This window comes from Fonsecaea multimorphosa, assembly GCF_000836435.1.
Source record: "Fonsecaea multimorphosa CBS 102226 unplaced genomic scaffold supercont1.5, whole genome shotgun sequence".
NCBI lineage: Eukaryota > Fungi > Ascomycota > Eurotiomycetes > Chaetothyriales > Herpotrichiellaceae > Fonsecaea > Fonsecaea multimorphosa.
This window is the reverse complement of record NW_015971639.1, coordinates 957417-977381: the sequence shown is the minus strand read 5'-3', so window position 1 is coordinate 977381 and position 19965 is coordinate 957417. Positions and strand designations below refer to the sequence as shown.

Below are 19965 nucleotides of genomic sequence, written 5' to 3'. Positions count from 1 at the left end.
CTCGAGATGGCCAGGGGAAAGATCTGCAAGTGGGAGTCCATGTCGATGCCGCGATTGTTGCTTTAAAGGCAGTATCGCGCCGGGGAGTCAGCCTTATCTAGCTGCACTGGTCGTTCCTATGGAAATACACACTCTTGCTTGGACGCCGAGGAGATGGCAAACGTTATTACACCCAACATTAAGGTAAGAGAGATCCCGTGTTTGAGGCTGGAGCACGAGGTATAGATAGCGGAGATGTTCCTAGTCAAGTGGAAATCCCCCGCAAGTAGCTGTCGGCTTTGCCAGATCAAAAGCATTAGATGCTCGGGCCAGCACATCGTCGGTCGAACTCAAACCCCAGATCATGTCCCCTGAAGCATCGAAACTCTGCTGGATCTTGCCAACCCAAGTTCTTCCTTGTTCGGTTGTGCGTTGGTTCGAGTAGAGGCCGGCCAACAGCAGTAGAGAGCTAGTTTCTCTAGGAATAAAGGTCATCGTCACTGAGACGGATGGGAATGCTAGCACGTTTCAGGACACCGCCGCAAGGGATACGGCACTCTGAAGAAACCGAAAGAAGTTCTAATGATTGTGGTGATGGGGAATGTCAAAGGACACCTGACAGACAACAGCAAACCCAGATTTGCTATCGGTACGTGGCTCCGAGAATACCTCCCGCCTGAAGCCGGATGAGACTTTCTGAAAGATAACGCAATATCCTCGCAAAGTCCAGCCAAAGCCGAAAGCTAGCATTGGGACGGAAGGGGCGTGAAACGCAGCAGTATGTGATGGAATAGATATAACTTCCAAAGGTTGCCCCATAGAGAAGTGCCTTGCGTATGCTCGTTCTGTCCTTCCCTGTTTTAATGAGTGATATCTGCTCGACCTCCGAATGGGCAGATGCCTGTAAAATACATAACGTGTTGTAGGCGCTGTTGCCTCTGAGCTGCATCACACAACTGTTTTGCGCCGTGCGAAGACTCTTTTCAGTTTGCTGCCTTTGCCTTCCGCCGGCGCATTCGTTACATCTGCACTTGCAACAGCGGAATTATGTCTTGAAAGGGATGAGGCACTGCCGCTATGCTCCGCGAGGGTGGGAAGTTGAGGAGCCACAGTTGCCCTTCTCTGGTTTCTAGAACTCTTCTTCACACCCCTGACAGCCCCATGCTTTTCCAGAATGTCATCCAGAGTTTTGGTGCCGTAGAAGCCTTCTAATTGTTCTCCAGTCTCATAATACATTTTTGATTGTGCCCATTCTTTGAGGGCATCAAGGTATGCTTGCTCGGACGGGAAACCTCGATAGCTCTGATCAGTGACAAGTGTGTCAATAGATTGCGCCGAGAAGATGCTCGCAGGTCGCGACGATGGGAACTGAGGGTTGCGGTCAAAGGCTGACCTCGGCTCCTTGATCGACATGACGGGAAATCGTAAGAATTAATTATGGAAAAGCCTTTTCAATCGATAAGCTTTGGGAGAAGATCGTATGGAAATCAACTTTGTTTTTCGAGGATGTAAGAGGAGGGCGCCTTGGGCGATGAGAGGGGTGAAGAAGTCGATGACGGCGCTGTGGTCACACCATAGGTAGCGTCTGGCGAGTCACTTGGGTTTATGTATGTTCGACCTTCGCCACTTCATTCTCGATCTCTCCATGTCTCTTGCTGCCAATTATCCGGATCTCCAACCCCTCGACCCCGCCTAGCGAAGGCCGTAGGCAGGGTGTGGTCCCAGAAATAGGGGATCTCCCATCGATTCGCGTAGGATGACCGGCCACTTCCCAGGGACGGGCGGCCGCCTGCAAGGTGATGTCGACAATGAAACAAGATAAGAACTAATCGATGCAAAGAGACATGCCAATGCTGGTCCGCAAGGAACCCACGTGCAGTATCTTCGGTCCAGCGTGTGACACAAAGTCCAGCCAAAGCCTGCCGATTGCCAGACGGATCCGAAGCCGCGCTGGTCCGGGCCAAAAGAAAAGCGTCTTCGGACGATACTAGCCGTCTTCGTATCAACAGCAGAATGAGATGCGGTTCGCTGTACAATGCACACAGTATCTCCGCTCGGGAGTGTTGGTATATCCGTCAGACTGTATGTGAAGCCTGGGTAGACCATGTGTTGGAACGGTTGATGTGCAACTCAAGGGTTTAAATAGCCTTAAACTTGGATACCATGAGCCTTTTGGAATACAAGTGTGCGTACATAGGTGTGTATATAGGTGCATATAAAACATCCAAGAACTGAGCCAGTGCTAGACTTGAACTCAGAGGAGTTTCAGTCTCGCTTCAGCCCGATTTTTCCAATGTTTCTCAAACCCCAGAGACTCACTACAAGGGTGCTTGATGTCACAGCTAGGCAGAACCAAAAGGCTGCTCTGTATCCTTCCATTAGTGCCTTTGGTGCATGTTTATCTGGATAGTCTGACTGCATTGTGATGCTTTCTGCGATCACGGCGGATAGTGCAAGGCCGACACTCTTGCCGATTTGTGCCACGGTGTTGAAGACTCCTCCTGCCAATGCCTGGGTCTTCTCTGGGAATGCGGCAGTAATGACCAAGTTGGAAACAGTAAAGAGGACGTCTGGTCCTATGGCATTTAACGTTATAGCTGGGAAAACGTACTCCCAATAAGGTGCGCGGACTCTCATGATGGCCACTAGAAGGGGCGAGACACAGGAGATGGCCATAGTTGCGATGACGGCCCAGTCTGCGCGAATTCTGTGCACCGCCAGCCCCATAAGAATATTCGTGGCAATACCAGAAGCCGGAGCTGGTAAGAAACGCAGAGAGGTCTGAGTGGCGCTGAGGTGCTGAATATCCTGGAAAAAGAAGGTAAGAAGGGTTTCGGTTGCATTGAATGCCCCCCATGCCAGAAAGACGTCGATGCAGACGCTCGTGAAGATCCTATTGCGCCACAGCGAGTTCGGGATGATTGCTGGACGGTTGAGCTTCTCCTGTCGGCCAACCCAAAAGATGAATGCTGGGATCAGAGCCGCGGCCGTCGACAAACATGCAATGTTTGCAGGTGATTTGATGCTTGAAACATTGCCGGTCAAGACACTACTGTTGATTAACTGGGTACTTCAACATAGGACTGTTCACGAATACTCACGCAAACACGTACGAGAAGAGACCCAGCGTAGTGCTGAGAATCAAAGCTCCCGGCCAGTCAATCTCCGTTGCCAGTCTCTTGACTGACATCTGCGTTGGCTGTGCCGGTTTTGGCAGACCAGTGACGGCCAGAACAAAAAGGACAGCATTAATGGCGGCTGCGATATAGAAACCCGCCCGCCATCCAGGGCCATCGGTCAAGATGCCACCCACGACAAGGCCGATTGAAAAGCCTACAGGCTGACCAGCGCCCATCATTGCAAACGCAAAATTGCGACGCTGCCCGTGAGGGAAATACGACGTGATGAGACTCACTGCGGAGGGCAGACAGAAGGCAATTGCGACGCCGGCAAGAGCGCGAAAGAAGAGCAGCTGCAAATTGCTCTGTGCCAGCCCGCATGCCAATGTGAATGCGCATTGAAGTAGGCATCCTAGCAGATACATGAAGCGGTTGCCTACCACGTCGGCCACAGCTCCTGAAAGAATCAGTGAGCAACCGCACGTTAAAGCATAGATTGACGAAGGCCTTGGATGTTCAGTTAGTCTTTGACTGTGCAGGGGACTTGGCAGACTGGAGGATACCAAAGAAGGACAGAAGGAGGAATATGCAGGTCTTTTGCTAATGTTGGCAGAATGACAGTTATCAGGCCAGCGAGGAGACTGCTGATACCCGTAACGCCAGTCACCGACACAAATATCACCGCAGTAGAGCTCTTCCGGAGTGTAGGCTGCTCCAGCATGGTTTCAGGATTTCTTTCAGAGGAAATGCCATCATCCTGGACTATTGGTGACGGTGGTGTAAGCAGGGCCGAAGCCGGGGGAGTGAGTTCGATCACGGTGGATTGGGACATTGTTTCGGCAAGCTATTCTCTTCTGAAGATGGTTGTGAATACAGATGGCAATAACGTGGCTTCAAGGTCGTGTAACAGTATTTTAGATGTTTACCACGAGACTCCATCTCTTGGGGATACCCTGCTGAAGGGCGCGCACCAGGAGTATGCTTGATAATCCCGTTACCTCACAGCCTTATCTCTTGGGGGGGTTTAGGAGTAACATTCCGTGGTGCGATGACAGCATCTGTGGGTGCCTGGGGTCTTGCTCTTGGTATGTTTGCATAGTTTGCCATGTTTGGCAGCTGCCTCACAGAGCCACAAGGTTGACCCCCTTGAGCACGCCACTCTCCAAGCCCACCACTCACCGCCTCAGCACATCCGGCACCCGCCTACGCCTACGAGTGTCTGCGCGTCAGTCCACCACCCATCTGTCCAGGTGTGTGGCACCATTCGCCCACCAGTGAGTGGTACCTACCCGGAAGCTCCAGAGCCGCCTGCAGGCCCGAGTGATGCCACCAGCAAAGAGCCCAATAAAATCCCCCTGCAAGCCCACCTTGCCAATCAAAGAAAAGGCTGCCGGAACAAACCACAGATCCAGGGTTCTTTGAATTCGAGATTCAAATTGTTGACCGAAGGATTTCTGTTTTCCTCTCTCCTACTATTCTTTTCTCGCATATCCAGTTTGCCGTTGAACTGTCACTCTTTCTTGTCGCCTTTTCCATCTCGCCCTTCTTTGCCGTCGAGGTTGGGGAAACACACCTTGTCAAGATGTATGCTCCCTTGCAAACAATCCAATCGACAAAGCCCCCGAGGCATTGGTTGGCCTAACTAATACGTCTATCTCCCTCAGGAATTCCACAACCTACGCCACACCCGTCACGTACACGGACTACTTCAACGATATAGCCGCCTACAATGTGCACCTGAACATCTTTGAAAAACTTTGGGCAGCGTGGTACGCATACATGCAGAATGATGTATTGGCGACGGGCATCATGAGCTTTGCCATGCATGAAGTCGTGTACTTTGGAAGATGTGTACCGTTCATGATCATGGACAAGATTCCCTATTTCAGGAGATACAAGATCCAGGCGGTAAGGTCTCATGTTGCGACGGATGCCAGCTCCAACCTCTCCGGCTTGCTGACACGAGAATGATAGAACAAAATGCCCACACTGACCGAACAATGGCAATGCGCCAAATTGGTCCTCCTCTCCCACTTCACCGTCGAACTGCCTCAAATCTGGCTCTTCCATCCGATGGCTCAGTACTTCGGCCTGTCTACATCCGTTCCTTTTCCTCCCTGGTATACAATGGCGTGGCAAATCGCGTTGTTCTTTGTCCTCGAAGATGCCTGGCACTATTGGTTCCACCGAGTCCTCCACTTGCCTCGACTTTATAAGATGATCCACAAGCTGCATCACCAGTACAGCGCACCGTTTGGGCTTGCTGCTGAGTACGCTTCGCCACTGGAAACCATGATTCTCGCATTCGGCGCTGTCGGGATCCCCATCATTTTTTGCGCACTGACCAAGAACCTCCATATCGTCACCATGTACCTGTGGATTGTGGGCCGACTTTTCCAAGCAATTGACGCGCATTCTGGGTACGAGTTTCCCTGGTCGCTACATCATTTCTTGCCTTTCTGGGCAGGAGCGGACCATCACGACGTGCACCATGAGAAATTCTTAGGAAATTATGCCAGCTCCTTCCGGTGGTGGGACGCAGCATTGGGTACCGATATTGGCAGTGCTTCCGAGGGCGCGAAGAAGAAGGAAAAGAAGACTGTCGAAGGCAAGGACGAATAGGTCTGTGCCGTCGGCTTTCAAGATCGAAAACCGTTAGAAAGAAGCTTTGACCGAGCTTCGCTGTACATACTGCGGTCGATCCCATCTTGAAGAGCGAAGAACGGGATAGAATCATGAATAAGTGGCGTTGGATTGCATCGAAGTATGGCAACTGGATAGGCTTTGCATTCATAGAGAGTGCCGGATGGCCAGCTCCTCTCACGACCTAGACGGCACATGGTTTCGCCTTCAATGTGACATTGTACTCGTCTCTTTGCTCTTTTCTTGGTGATTCTGACCAAGAGCATTTGATCCTTCGAATGCAGTGCCTCTCAGGCCTTACGAATGTTCTCTTTGAGCCGAGAGTGCGCCACCATTCTCGGTTCTAAGGAGCTGACGACTATTCCGGAGAAGTTGTAGACTTTGGTTTGGCTGTATCACAGGAGCAGCTTTCTAAGGCTTCAGAGATCTTTCGCCTGTTGAGAGCAATCATCTGTTCACGGTGTGCGGCAAGCTGCTTCTCGACTTCATCCAGATCTTGCGCAGCCTCCTCGCTCATTGGCTCCGTGACGTCGAACGCATCGAGAACGTCGTTGATCTCGTGGGCCAGCCTGGTGTCTCGAACGCTCAGACCTCGAGGACGGTGGGTTGTACATGTGATAGTCATATATTTGTCTCCGCGGGTAATGTGTGGATGATGGTTCATGTTCTCGGCCACGTTCATGATCAACTTTTCCACGTACTCACATTCTCCGGCCGAAGGATGCGCGGTGTGTCGATGTATAGCATCGCCGAGGGCATCGAGTTGCCATTGGATCGTGCCAAATGACAAGTGATTGCTCGGTTCGGAGGTTTCTGGTGTCGCAAGTAGGGACGCAAGGGCGTTCGCAAGCTTGTCACGGTTCGCCTTCGGAGTCACCGAAATCTTCTGCGTGATTGTCTCGCCGTTGTTTAGACGGAATGTGATGGTCTGGCGGTCCCCGGAGATTGTGATTGGATCACTCGAGGAAAGAAACAAGTCCCTTCGCGGAAATGAGGCATACATGGACGGATGAAGCAGAGGCTTCCGCATGCATTGAGGTTGGAATTTGTTCACATGGCGAAAAGCTGATGCGTTTGCATGATAGCGGACGAGACAGTTCCCTACATGGCCAGCAAGCCGCATAGCTACCTGGGTAGGGAAGCACAAGACTCGGAGCTGGCAGTGCAGGATTTGGAACGATTCGAAGAAAGTTCTTAGTTCTTACAGCCAGTGCCTCTGGGTGGCCTCGTCCTGGAGCGCAGGGCATGCTCGCAATATTATTATTGCCTAGGGTCCCTAGACGACTCGGAGCCCTGGCCCGACTACTGCTTCTGGAGCTTGCCATCTTCTCCATTCTCATCTACCACCAGCCTCCCATCAAACAAGCATCAGGGAGAACAATCGGCAATTTGGTCCTTGTTGCTCTCTTGTCCATCGGCTTGGTGACTGTGCTTCTGCCACAGACCAGAAGCTCGAATGTTGACAAGCAACTCTCTCCCCTTCAATCAAGCGCGGGTTTCATCTCGCCTTTCCAGAAGATTAACCGCCACAACCCAAGAGCCACTCGATGCAAAGAGACCGCGATCCAAGGATCCGGGATCAAACACCACCTTCCGCGGTCTTCTCCCGAGCTTAGGCTCACACCCTACCGACGAACGAGTGTTCTGCCTTGCTATAAATTGCTGAAACGCTTGCCGTTTGGCACAAGCCTCGCGCACGGGCATTGGTGCAAGCATCGCGCCTACTCAGCCCCCGCGCGATGGATTCGCTTGCGCATAGTTGCAGCTCACCTACTGGGAAGCCTAATGCAGGTACGGCTGTATGCCAGGCTGCGGGAGTATCTAATGGTAGGAAGGCACCCAATGGGTGAGTTCGTGTCTGGACGTACATTTCTTCTCATATCTCCCGTTGTGTTTGATTTGCTTCGCGTGTTTAGCAGGCTGCTTTTCCCATCTTCTTCGGATCTCCCAAATTTGCCAGTTCAAGCATTGCGCAGATCATTTCACTCAAACCTCGACGCATTGAAGAAGTGAGAAAGCGGATCTCGGCAGATAAAAAAATGCGCCAAAGGGAACTTCTCGTTTCGCTCCTAACTACCATTTGCGCCGTAAGAGCGATTCCTTTGCAGCCTCGAGATGGATACAATCCTCTAGGTCCTCTGAAAAGCGTCGCCAGCGAGCTGCTCGGCTTCACGACGGCTATATCTGGACTGGAGTCGTCGGCACAGCAAACACAAACAACACTCTCAGCTTCCTCCACAGATTCAACAGGTTCAGTGGCCGCCACTGGCCAAGCAAGCACCGCACAAACCAATCTTGTACCATCAGATGCAGCTTCGAGCACCACCAACAGCAGGACAGGAACTGTAACAGTCACCGCCACTGATACACAGTCATCCACCGGAAGTGTCTCACCCACCAATGCAGCTTCCAACTCCGTCCTCCTCAATACAGCAACGACGACGTCCGCAGGCGTCCTTTCGACTTCGCCGGGCTCGCCGGGCTCGACGGGGGCGCCAATTGGCGTGGTTCCCACTACCACTGAGAGCAGTGGATCATCGCATACAAGTACCGGCTCCGGCCCGGGGTCAAGCTCCGGCTCAGGGCCAGGATCAGGGGGCAATACAGGGACAGGTTCAACATCAGCCGATTCAGCGGGTGGCGCAGGTCTATCACCAGGAGAGATTGCCGCGGCAGTCATTCTCCCTGTCCTGGCTTTGGCCGCCTTACTATTTCTTCTCTTCCGGTTCTGCAACCCTCTTCGTGAAAGATACTCGGTTTGGCGTCAAGAAAGACTAGAACGATCTGCTTACCGGCGTGCTCTCGATGACCCCATTCTTTCCTTCGGCATGCATCAGCAAAATGGTCGAGGTTTGGATGGTTTGGGTATGGGTGACGTGGAGCAGTTGGTGCGTCCCTTGTCCTTTGGATTCCGGCATCCTCAGAGACAATACCCTAGCATCAAGAGGAAGCCGTTGAATTGGGATGCTGCACGGATAGGTGGTCAAGGAGCCTCATCAATTGGAATGGCGATACCAGGGCCGATCGGACAGCGCCCTAGGAGCCTCAGTGAGATGTCGGGGGTGAGCGATGTAAGCAGTGACGCTGAGGGGAGATATCAGGATGCCCGGTCGAACCAGACGTCGCGGGAAGGTATCATTTCATGATTGCAACGATTCTTTTCTGACTTCCTCTTGCCGAACGATAGCGTGTCTGATTAGCTAGGTACGGCGGACATGCAAGCGATGAACATTCTGTAAAAATATATTTCCCCAACTATACCAAACCCCAAACTGGGGATACACAGCCGACTGAGGCAGAACTCTGTACATATGTACCACAGAAATCCCAATGTGCTACTTGCACGAGACTTGTTAGAAGAACCAGAACTCAGGGATCGCACGTTACCAGCATCTTCTGGACTTCGCTCCCTAGTGATTCTCCTCTGAGGATTATCCATGTATGAGAGTGTTCTTGTCAATTGACGATTCAACTCGGAACAAGGCCTCTCAAAAGGAGAGCTAGATATAGGAGTATTTTTGGGCCGAGTATATGTGAGGAAGGGGCAGTTCGAGGACCAAAGAACCAATGGCAGGCAGCGTGACACAGGCTTTCGGCCTCATTGGAGAATCGACCATACATGATCTCAAAACAGTCCGGGCCCGTCAAAATTGACGAAAGGGAAAAAAAGATAGAAGAGTACCCATAATTAACTAGGTACATACGAACACGGTCTCCCTCATATCTGTCGTTGACGGCCAACAGATCTCTAAACAAAACCAAACTGCAAAGACACATCTCCAGAACCATGGAAGACATCGACCTCGCCGCGCTGCGGGACACCCTCATCACCATCGCGCTGAAGGCCGGGTCGATGATCACATCAGCCTCGAACTCCAGCAGAACAGACGACCACTCCAACGCGGCGTTGTCGACGAAAAAGAACTCGGCCGACCTCGTGACCGAAACGGACAAGGCCGTCGAGGACTACATCTCCAGCACGCTGAAGCAGAAGTACCCTACGTACAAGTTCATGGGCGAGGAGACGTACGTGGCCGGCAACAAGTTGGGCGCGGAGCCGACGTTTGTCGTTGATCCGATTGACGGGACTACGAATTTCGTGCATGGCTGGCCCTACGTGAGCGTCAGTCTGGGGTTCGCCGTGAATCGTGTGCCGACCGTGGGCGTGGTGTATAACCCGTTCTCAGGCAAGTTGTACCATGGGATCAAGGGGCAGGGGAGCTATCTACGGCTCATCATCTCCTCCTCTACGCACCACAGCAACAGCGACGAAGAGGCCGATGCAAAGCTACCGCTCCGCCACCCGACCGCGATCACGGGGCTCGACTCCTGCGTCGTCGCGATCGAGTACGGCAGCGACCGCACGGGCCCCAACTGGCGGTGCAAGACCGAGACCTGGGCCGCCTTGGGGGCCAGCAAGGACGAAGGCGGCGCCATGGTTCACTCGGCCCGGGCACTGGGGTCCGCCGCCCTGAACCTGTGCGCCGTCGCCGAGGGTTCCATCGATGTCTACTGGGAAGGCGGGTGCTGGGCCTGGGACGTCTGCGCGGGCTGGGTCGTGCTCACCGAGGCCGGCGGCGTCATCGTCGATGGTAATCCTTCTGGGAAATGGGACATCCCCGTCGACCACAGGAAGTATCTCGCTGTGCGGGCGGCGGAGAAAGGTCAAACAGAGCTGGTGAAGGAGTTTTGGGGGTTTGTCAAGGGAGGCATGGAGTATGAGCATTGAGCACTGAGTTGGAGGGTCTCGGAGAGGTCAATGAATGACCTGGTCTCGGGTTAACGACTTCTGGCTGGCATACACATATATTGTCCGCAAAGAACGAGCCCAGCTTGAGGATTCTAGACATGACACAGGACGATGACAACGACCATAGAACATAAAACGAGAAACGTTTTGCGTCCGGCAAATGGACAAGCTCGGATTCAGTGGCCTCCAACAAGTCTCTATCCTTTTCCTTTCTGATTGCCCCGCTAATGTTACACTTGACGCTATGCAGAGGGAGAAAAAAAGGAGACCCAACATGAACACAGCGTGGATCTCACTTCCATAACTTGCCCAGTGATACCTCCTTATCGTCATGCTTGTTGAGGACTTTGGCCGTTGCCAGGTCGAAGTCTTCTTGTGTGACATGCACTCTCCTTTCTCGCAACGCAAACATGCCCGCCTCGGTGCACACCCCCTTGAGTTCGGCACCGGAGCAACCGTTCATTTTCTCGGCAATCTTCTTCAGGTCAATTCCTCTGGTCAAGTTCATGCTTCGGGAGTGAATCCTTAGAATATCGGCTCTGGCCTCGACAGTCGGCGGTGGAAACTCGATCTTGCGATCGATGCGGCCCGGTCGGAGGAGCGCAGGGTCCAAAATATCCAGTCGGTTCGTTGCCATAATAACTTTGATGTTGTTGGTCGGTTCGAACCCATCCAGCTGGTTCAGCAGTTCCAACATGGTGCGTTGTACCTCTGAGTCTCCACCGCTGCTTCCCTCCACCCGGCTGGAGCCTATACTGTCGATCTCGTCCATGAAGATGATGCTGGGTGCATGTTCTCTGGCCATAACGAAAAGTTCTCGTACCATCCTGCTCCCTTCACCGATGTATTTTTGTACCAATTCTGATCCGGAGACTCTGATGAATTTGCAGTCGGCATGATGAGCAACGGCTCGTGCTAAGAGTGTCTTGCCTGTTCCTGGCGGCCCATAGAGAAGGACACCCTTGGGTTGGGCGATGCCGAGCGATTCGAAAAGTTCCGGATGGTTCAACCCCAACTCGATGACTTCCTTGATCTCCTTGATCTGTTGATCGAGTCCACCGATCATATCATATGTGCTGTCTGGAACCTTTTCGACCATCATCAAGGAAACTAGAGGATCAACGGATGAAGGGAGCATCTTTTCGAGTTTGTAAGAATCGGAGAGAAGGGAGACTCGCTTCCCAACAGTCAATTTGGAGATGTCGACACTGTCGGCGATATCGACAACTTTGGTAGTTCGTCAGTCTGGGTTTGAAACGTGACCATCTGCTGTTGAGACTTACCGTATTTGCCTTCGGGGTGTACCTTGACCAACACCTTCTTGGTCCCCATGACCTTGACGACTTCGCCCACGTAGGAGCCGGGCTGTTGTAGCAAACCCAGCTCTTCTCGTAGAAGTCGCACTCTTGAGTTATAGTCATTTCGTTGTGCTTCTAAGCGGCGCAGCACCGCTTGACCTTGGAGGATCTCAAGCTTGAGAGCTTCGATTTTGTTGTGGTAGAAGTTGTCCAGAGCCATGATGGGAGGCTGTTCTTGTAGACGGGAATGACGTGGTGGTAGTCTCTTTATTGGCAATTGCAAGACCTCCAAGAGAAGGATCAACAGACCTAGACGGCGACGGAAATTTTGAGGATGTATTGATGGCGACGATGATGGGTGATAAAAGGCACGGATGGAATGATGGGACGCGACTGCGCTTGGGAGCCTGAGGCGGCGGCTAATGGTGAGCGGCGTCTAGCGCGTCTAAAGGACAAGGAGGACGCTCCGTTGCCACAATGGGGGCTGACGGTCCAACAGTGGCCGAGTTTAGTTAAAGGGCCTCCCTAGCGCTTTTGCTTTTAGGCACTGACTTCGTTTTGCTCGGGTGACGGCTCTACCGTCTGGGGCAGCTTCCTCCAGCGGAGACCCGACCAGCTTGGGCAGCAGCTGAACTCGTGCGAGTAGGCATCATCGGCCCACCAGCTGCGCACCTATTTGCTTGTTTGAAATAAAGCCATTGCTATGAGCTCAGTGTGCAGCTTGCTCCTAGCCCTTCCTTGTGTGCGATTTGCGACTTGCATTCGATCAAAGGTTACCTACCCTCGCTACCTGGTAGGGTGCTAGGACAAGGTTCGTCTTCTCCAAGTTTCTGGCAGTTGCTTCCCTCTCTCAATTCCTACTTGCAGCCTCCACTGCTGGTTATAGCACGTGCGCCCATTGACGTGTCGTCCTGGCTCGCTGAGCTCCTCGCCCGACTCGTACACCTCAATACCGCATATCGTTAAAAGCATCACTAACATGCCCACCAGTGACCATTCATAGACTGACTTGCCTATGCTCTGCTATCGACTATCTGATTTCATTTCAGAGACATCGCTCGTTCCCTCCTACAGTCCACATCGCGACGTACCTGCGCTCCTCCACCTGAGATAAATATCGTCATCAAACACATCAGATGATTTGAAGTCCGCGTGCACATTTGATGCATACACGTGCCTCGGCCAGGCATTGACCCGCCTGTCTGTCCGTTATTTCAAAAGCTGTGCTGGTTCCACGGCGCCGTCCTCCTAATCGCAACCTTCTCTGAGTAATGGGAGCAACTTGAACAACTCCATGAGGGAAAGGTATCCCAGTCAGAATGTCGTCCAGTAACCAGCCCCAGAAGAGCCCTGAAGAAAGAGTTGGGCAAGACGCACCATCCACGCAGAGACCGCCTTCAGTAGCCGGTTCTGGAGCAGACTCGAGGCCTTGGGAAGAGGCAACTGGAGCAGACACTACAATTCGGCGAGACTATGGTGAGTGCTGGCGTTCCTGAGTATAGTGAAGTTACTTTCTAAGATCGAACAGGAACCCTGAGCAGCGTTATACATGCCTCAAGCAGCCAAAGACCACGCAGTGGACATCGAAATGACGAGGCCCAAGAGTCTCCTAGCGTCCTCCCAATATCCCCCCAGGCTACCAGGCGCAAGCCTCCAATGAGAAGAGTCTCGACTCGGAGACAACTGCCTCATCGAGGCGAACAATTCTCGGTGGACGATGACCCCGACGAAGTCGAAGTCGACAGGGAGCTCCAAACGACGCCAAACACCGCATCCTTTCCGCCTCTGACACGATCACAATCCACCGTTCGTCGCCGAACTGCTGCCGCACCTCCGCAGTTACCGCGTGTTGATTCTGCAGAAGAGGAGGCCGAGGATATGGTTCAACAGGAGCCTGTTGCAGAACCCAATGAAGAAGCCGATCCGGGTGGAGAAGATGATGAAGAAGGGCTTGAAGACTCTGAGGATGCGGATCTAAGTGATGCAGAGAGCTTCACCTTGAGAGATCGACAGTTAGCCATCAACGAAACGCATCCATTTGGCATCAGGATCTGGAAACCTGCCTTATACAAGAAATCACGATCAGTAGAAAAGGGAGCAGAAGAGGACATTCATTCCTCACCCAGCCAGATTGTGAGCAACTGGTTGTGGTTCTTCAACTGCCTATGGACTGTTCTGTTCGGCTGGTGGCTGAGCGTCGCAGCACTTATCGGAGCCATTGTCTGCTACTTGTTTGCCTTTGACCCTAGTGCGGCTGCATATGGCAGGATTTTCCTGGGTCTGGCTGGCTACCTTTTCTGGCCCTTTGGAAAATTTGTGAGACTCGAGCAAGATGAGAACTACGCCGAGGAAGACGAAGGCGAGGGTCGCAGCATCAGCGAGTACGAACGATGGCAGAGTGGAGATCTGGAGTATGGTCGACTTATGTTTGGACCTACTCTTACTCACACTGGGTCTATCGTTGGCAGACATCGAAACAGTGTCGACTCTGCAAGCGAGAGTGAAAGCCTCCTGAACCGGAGTGGAAGAGCAGACCGACAAGAGACCAATGTGAGCGCCAAAGGCAAGCGACGACTATTCGGCCGTGGGCAGTGGACCTTAGGCAGGGTCATCTTCTTCGTTTTCTTCTACTTCAATGTCGCCCCATTGATGCTACTGGTGTCGATGGTCTGTTGGTTGATGGTGTTCTGGATTCCCATGGGTCGAGTCACCTTGATTTTGTTTTATCACCTACGAAAACGACCGTTGGCTCTGACATTCCACCGAGACGTCTCGCATGCTAGAAGCTCCACCAAGCCTTCGTCAATCCTCCTGTGTACTTACCGGGCGGTCGGTGTCAAATACTGGAAGTACACAGTCGATGGAACCAATATCTTCCTCATCAACTTTCTGGCCGTTGTTGTCTTTGTCATTTTCGACTACTTCGTTCTCAAGATAGCAGTTGGGTTGGATATCTGGCTGACAAGTCCCGCGCTCATGTTCACCCTGGCCCTTATCTCCATCATCCCTTTGGCCTACTTCATTGGACAGGCAGTGGCGTCGATTTCGGCTCAATCGTCGATGGGGATGGGAGCTGCCGTCAATGCTTTTTTCTCCACCATTGTTGAGGTATACCTGTATTGCGTCGCCCTTAACGAGGGGAAGGCCTCTCTAGTGGAAGGGAGTATCATTGGCAGCATCCTCGCTGGTCTACTACTTCTTCCCGGGTTGTCGATGTGTTTCGGAGCCATAAAGAGAAAGACTCAACGCTTCAACGTCAAGTCTGCTGGAGCCACATCTACTATGTTGCTGTTCGCCGTCATTGCAGCATTTGGGCCAACCCTGTTCTACAAGATATACGGAAGCCATGAGCTCATCTGTAGAGCGTGTACTGCAGAGGGCGAGGACACTCCTGCGGATTGTCGGCAATGCTATTTCCGCCAGGTGCCAGCCGTCTCGGACGACTTCTTTTTGAAAGCCGTGCGTCCATATTGCTGGATTGCTGCAGTTTTTCTCTTTTCGTCCTACATCATAGGACTCCTGTTTACCCTGCGCACTCACGCTGCTATCATATGGAGCACCGAACTGGACGAGAAGAAAGCTCAGCCTCCAACTGCTGACGTAAGTCCATTGGACACCAGACAGCAAAGCGTGGTCAACTCGCAGAACCTGCCTAAACCTGACGGGTCCTATCTCCCTCGATCGGCTATTAGGGAGTCTCAGTTGTACAAAAAGATCTTGGGCCAGTCTCTGCGATCCGCTGGGCTTCCGGATGGCGATGCTGGTGTTGAACGCGAGCAATTCAGTTCTTACGAAAACGCCTCACACGTCTCAGCCACGGACCACCACAACAAGAGTGATTTGCCTCATGTGGTCCCGCCCAAATCGAGCCACGGCTCCGAGGACGTCCAAAGCCCCCTTCTACATCCTGTACTGCCTGGGCTATCCGAAGAAGACAATAACAACCTGGTTCGACAGGTTGCGGAACTAGCGGCGACAGCAGCAACGATTGCCACCCGAGATGCGGTCAATCACCCCCGGACCGCGTCTTATCAGGCCACTCATGCTTACAGGCAAGACACTTCGAAAAGCCAAAGACCATCCGTCCTTCGCAGAGACACTGTGACAGATGAGGGAATTGCAACTGCTGGGACGGAACAAGCTCCTGTGCCTGCTGTGGAGGGTGGTGGCCATGATGCGCCAAATTGGTCCAGGACCAAATCGTTCATCATCCTTTTGACAGCAACGGTTGCTTACGCTGTCGTGGCTGAAATCCTGGTGGATACCGTGGACGTTGTGCTTGATTCGGTTGACATCGATGAGAAGTTCTTGGGAATTACCTTGTTTGCGCTGGTACCCAACACGACGGAATTCTTGAATGGTATCTCATTTGCTATGAATGGGAATATTGCTCTCAGCATGGAAATTGGATCAGCGTATGCACTGCAAGTGTGTATGCTTCAACTTCCGGTTTTGGTCCTGTTTTCGGCATTGCGCTGGCCCTTTATTGATCCAGCGGACCTCATCGACCACACCTTCAATCTCATCTTCCCGCAATGGGACATGGTGACAATCATTCTTTGCGTCTTCCTGCTCAGTTACATGTCTGGGGAGGGAAAGAGCAACTACTTCAAGGGCAGCATTCTGGTCATGACGTACCTCGTGGTAGCTCTGGGGTTCTATTTCAGTGGCTTCACCACCCTGACCATCATGGGGGTTGATCCTTACGACACATTGGCCATCAAGTCAAGCATGGCGTTTCAACAAAATACACCTGGAACGATCAGAACTCCGAGGGTGGTCAGTGGGAGGGAGTTATAATGAGTTTTCCGCCGCAAAAAAACATGACGGATTAGGCAATGTTGACTTGTTTGGGTCCCGATGTGTGTATTCGAGCAATGGAACCATTTTTCATTCAGGGTCGAGCGGGTTATGCATATTGGTAGTCAAGAAATTGGACAAAGGCGTTGAGAATCCATAAAATATGAATAGGAGGATTTTAATCTAGTCGCTTTTTGCCCATCGTTGCTGGTCATTCATAAAGTCAAGCGAATTGCACCCGTTCTTTTTTGTCAGGCGGACATGCGATTTCTCTGGAAGACGGTAATGTAGAGAAAGAGAGAGGACGGCGCCTAGGTGACGCCTGGTCCACGTACGTGATCTCGAAAGACTAATTGTGATTTTCAAAGTATGGACATCATTTCAATCTGGGCCAGATATCTAAGAGATAAGGCCGCGAGCGGTAGAGCACCGCGATGCCCCTCTTTCCCCCGTTCACCCTAATGGATATGTTTCCGATGACGATGCCGCACACGTTGAAGGTCCAGGGTGACAGCCCCCCGAAGCTCTCGCTTTTCGCCAAATAAGCTCTCCAGGGCGTATTGGATGGAGTTGAGTTGAGTTGAGAGAGATTGGTGTTCACTGTCGCCCGCTGGCACCACCATCACCACCAGGTAGATAGATGCCAGGCATCGCATCGGGTAACATTCTCGATTCAAACACAGCAGGCAAAGCAAGTAATCTCATACTTTTTCCGCCCGCGGACTTCGTTGGTTACTTATTTTTTGCTATTGTTTTCCGCGGAAGAAGGCCAAGTGTGTCGTTGAAGAGCTGGACGGAGAAGTGATTGGGGCGTCAAAGGTCGCGACGGGAAGGGAAGTGACCTTTGAGATGTTTGTAGAATGGATGCGTTGGCATTGGAGTCGGGCGGTGATTGGGATACCGCAGGCTCTTTCTGCGCGAAATGGTTTGATACTTGCTCTCATGATCGGTGTAGAACGTTGTTGGATCTGCTGCATCTTATTGTAATACAAACAAGGATACCAGCTCTGAGATGAGACCTTTCGACAGGCTCAGAGGTTGATTCGTGCTGAAACGTTAGTAGAGCTCCCCAGTCCTCCTACCTCCCCTGTGCATACACCAATCACACTAAACCAAAAAATTGATCAGCAACCGAACTTCCATCGCATCAAGGCTTTCTCGGAGAAGAATATGCCAAGTACTTACAATCTTCTTGTCGCAGCCCGTCCTATGAACATAGCAATAGGGTTCTCTACAGCGCTGACATATCCTTTCATACAGCTGCGTACAGCTCTGGCACTGGCGCCCACAATCCCAGCAGCCTCGTGTCACTGCTGCTTGGCCGGGTCTGAGTCGCACGGGATGTTCATGAAGTGAAAGACGCTGTAAAGGGAGAGACCCGAATCAGTCGGTTAGCAAACACACGTCAGTAATGATGGGAGGGTGCGGACGACGACGGAGAGGAAGGATCGATGGGTAGGTAGGTAGTTGCGGGCTGTAGGCGGTGGAAGCGTCCGGTTGGCGGTATACTCGCCTCGATGGCGGCTTGGGGATGACACATGGCTCAATCTTGGTTCCGGAAAACCCTCCAGTCGATGTTCCAGATTGGTGGTCTTCTTGTACCTGATGCGTTCCTTGGTTAACCCCCAGCACCGCCATCTCTAGCCCCGACCATCCGTGTGCCCCAAACCGACATTGTGCGTTTAGGGCAGTTTTCAACACAAAGACCGTTAGATACCTTGGGAGTGTCGTCGGGAGATGATGCCCCGATTGTAGTCCGATCTATCCCCAGATCTGCGTCGGAAGGCCCGGTGAAGCGTGCCGCACTCCCAAATCTTTCCAGATTGGCGGCTCTGTTCGCACGTTCGGGGTTGTAGCAGTCAGCGCACCACCATTGATGACAGCTGTCGCAATGTCGATTAGCGAGGCACCAGGGGCACGAAACGATGAGTCGCTGGGGAAGAATTCGGCCATCTTCGGCGAGGCGTAGTGGAGGTCGGACAGCGTCAACCAGCTTTCCAGTGTGGGGTGGAGGCCACAGGAGTGGAAACTCGCGGAGATCGCTTTCGTCCCAGACAGGTGCACCGTGGGGCTCTCGACCACAGCCAGAGCATCCCGCCGGGCCTAGAGCCACAGTTGCCAGCGGGCGGATACCGGGCTTTTCTTTCAAAAGATAATCTTTAGACGCTGGATGAAGAACGGGTGCCATATCAGCGTGCATGTGAGTACATAAAACAGCATCGAAGCTGAGTATGCCTTGGCATTTTTGTAAGGTCTCCTCCCAGTTTGTTCGTGCCGTACTACCCTCAGCCATGCAGTAGCCCGAGGGCGAATACCAGCGTTCTGTGCCGCATAATCTACCTCCTCGATTCTTGTCAGACTGGCGTCGGAGCGGAATGGGCTCCCATTCCAGAACGCCCATGGTGTCGAAATTGTAGTGAAAGGCATGACTGAAATCGAGGTCATCTGGTGACCAGTCCCTCGGCGGAGGGGGTGTGAAGACGTATATACCCTGTAGCCGAGGGGTCCCTTCAGGTCTGCCAGGTCGACAAATGTGGCAGAGAAGCTGTTGCAGCCTATATTGATTGATATTGAGACATCGCCGTATACTGAGGAGCCGAACGTTGTATTCATTTCTAGTGACGATATCGTTGATCAGATCAACGGTCACCGAGGCCAGATCATCGAGGACCAAGGTGTGAACATTCTGGAGGACCTTCAGCTTGGCCAGCTTGGCCAGGACGCCGCGTAGAGGACCGGCATAGAATTCATCTTCGGTCAGATTCTCGTCCATTCGTTCTGCGCGCCAGGAATGACCACCGGAGTCGATTCTCGTCAGAAGGTTGGGGGAAACATATGCGCCTCGACACTTTGAAAGATCAACATATCGAAAAACGCTCGCTGTGTGGAGGATGAGGTCTCGGAAAGAGCGGCATGTTCTGGCCAGGGCAAAGAGAGTGGAGAGAGGAAGATATTGCAAGGTGTTGTCAAGGACGATGGAATTCGACAGGACATCAAGCAGAAGTGGCGGCGAGCCATCCGATAAAGCCTGGGTCTCGTTGGACATGGCAGGCAGGCCCTTCAATTGATCACCTAGAGTTGGTTCAGGCAATGATATATTGAAAGGCTGAGAATTGATCGATTGGAAACTCAATCAGGCGCAATATTGACAAGGAGGGAAGACTTGTGGATGGAGAAAGGAGCGGTCAAAATGCCAGCCACGATGATACGGTAGCGGTAGCGGCAGCTGACACACCGTGATGGGACAAGAGTGAATGTCGATAGGAGGAGGTTTTGATGAGAAGTAAATGAATGCATTGTGCATGTCGGTGAGATGGACGTGACTCAAAATATTCACTAAACCGGATCCAGCCGGCCAAGGGACTTTCGTTGGGGG

General features: G+C 52.4%; 9 protein-coding genes across 9 annotated transcripts; 4 read left to right on the top strand and 5 right to left on the bottom strand.

Annotated features, from left to right (window-relative positions):
• Positions 1-927: 927 nt before the first annotated feature.
• On the bottom strand, positions 928-1392 carry Z520_03568 (uncharacterized protein; the record flags this gene model as incomplete). Its single annotated transcript, XM_016774078.1, has 1 exon — positions 928-1392. One exon carries the CDS (start codon positions 1390-1392, stop codon positions 928-930), a length of 465 nt encoding a protein of 154 aa, XP_016635024.1.
• Positions 1393-2244: 852 nt separating this feature from the next.
• Positions 2245-3930, bottom strand: Z520_03567 (uncharacterized protein; the record flags this gene model as incomplete). Its single annotated transcript, XM_016774077.1, has 3 exons — positions 2245-3028; positions 3081-3605; positions 3662-3930. The coding sequence occupies 3 exons, from the start codon at positions 3928-3930 to the stop codon at positions 2245-2247; spliced, it is 1578 nt and encodes a 525-aa protein (XP_016635023.1).
• Positions 3931-4680: 750 nt separating this feature from the next.
• Positions 4681-5720, top strand: Z520_03566 (uncharacterized protein; the record flags this gene model as incomplete). The annotated part of the gene is made up of 3 exons (XM_016774076.1): positions 4681-4730; positions 4763-5006; positions 5073-5720. The coding sequence occupies 3 exons, from the start codon at positions 4681-4683 to the stop codon at positions 5718-5720; spliced, it is 942 nt and encodes a 313-aa protein (XP_016635022.1).
• Positions 5721-6099: 379 nt separating this feature from the next.
• Positions 6100-6744, bottom strand: Z520_03565 (uncharacterized protein; the record flags this gene model as incomplete). Its single annotated transcript, XM_016774075.1, has 1 exon — positions 6100-6744. The coding sequence occupies one exon, from the start codon at positions 6742-6744 to the stop codon at positions 6100-6102; it is 645 nt and encodes a 214-aa protein (XP_016635021.1).
• Positions 6745-7780: 1036 nt separating this feature from the next.
• Z520_03564 (uncharacterized protein) lies at positions 7781-8887 on the top strand (the record flags this gene model as incomplete). Its single annotated transcript, XM_016774074.1, has 1 exon — positions 7781-8887. The coding sequence occupies one exon, from the start codon at positions 7781-7783 to the stop codon at positions 8885-8887; it is 1107 nt and encodes a 368-aa protein (XP_016635020.1).
• Positions 8888-9528: 641 nt separating this feature from the next.
• Positions 9529-10470, top strand: Z520_03563 (uncharacterized protein; the record flags this gene model as incomplete). Its single annotated transcript, XM_016774073.1, has 1 exon — positions 9529-10470. One exon carries the CDS (start codon positions 9529-9531, stop codon positions 10468-10470), a length of 942 nt encoding a protein of 313 aa, XP_016635019.1.
• A 313-nt stretch (positions 10471-10783) lies between these two features.
• On the bottom strand, positions 10784-12009 carry Z520_03562 (26S protease regulatory subunit 8; the record flags this gene model as incomplete). The annotated part of the gene is made up of 2 exons (XM_016774072.1): positions 10784-11718; positions 11775-12009. The coding sequence occupies 2 exons, from the start codon at positions 12007-12009 to the stop codon at positions 10784-10786; spliced, it is 1170 nt and encodes a 389-aa protein (XP_016635018.1).
• Positions 12010-13108: 1099 nt separating this feature from the next.
• Positions 13109-16589, top strand: Z520_03561 (uncharacterized protein; the record flags this gene model as incomplete). Its single annotated transcript, XM_016774071.1, has 2 exons — positions 13109-13265; positions 13318-16589. The coding sequence occupies 2 exons, from the start codon at positions 13109-13111 to the stop codon at positions 16587-16589; spliced, it is 3429 nt and encodes a 1142-aa protein (XP_016635017.1).
• A 1618-nt stretch (positions 16590-18207) lies between these two features.
• Z520_03560 (uncharacterized protein) lies at positions 18208-19635 on the bottom strand (the record flags this gene model as incomplete). The annotated part of the gene is made up of 1 exon (XM_016774070.1): positions 18208-19635. The coding sequence occupies one exon, from the start codon at positions 19633-19635 to the stop codon at positions 18208-18210; it is 1428 nt and encodes a 475-aa protein (XP_016635016.1).
• Positions 19636-19965: the final 330 nt, after the last annotated feature.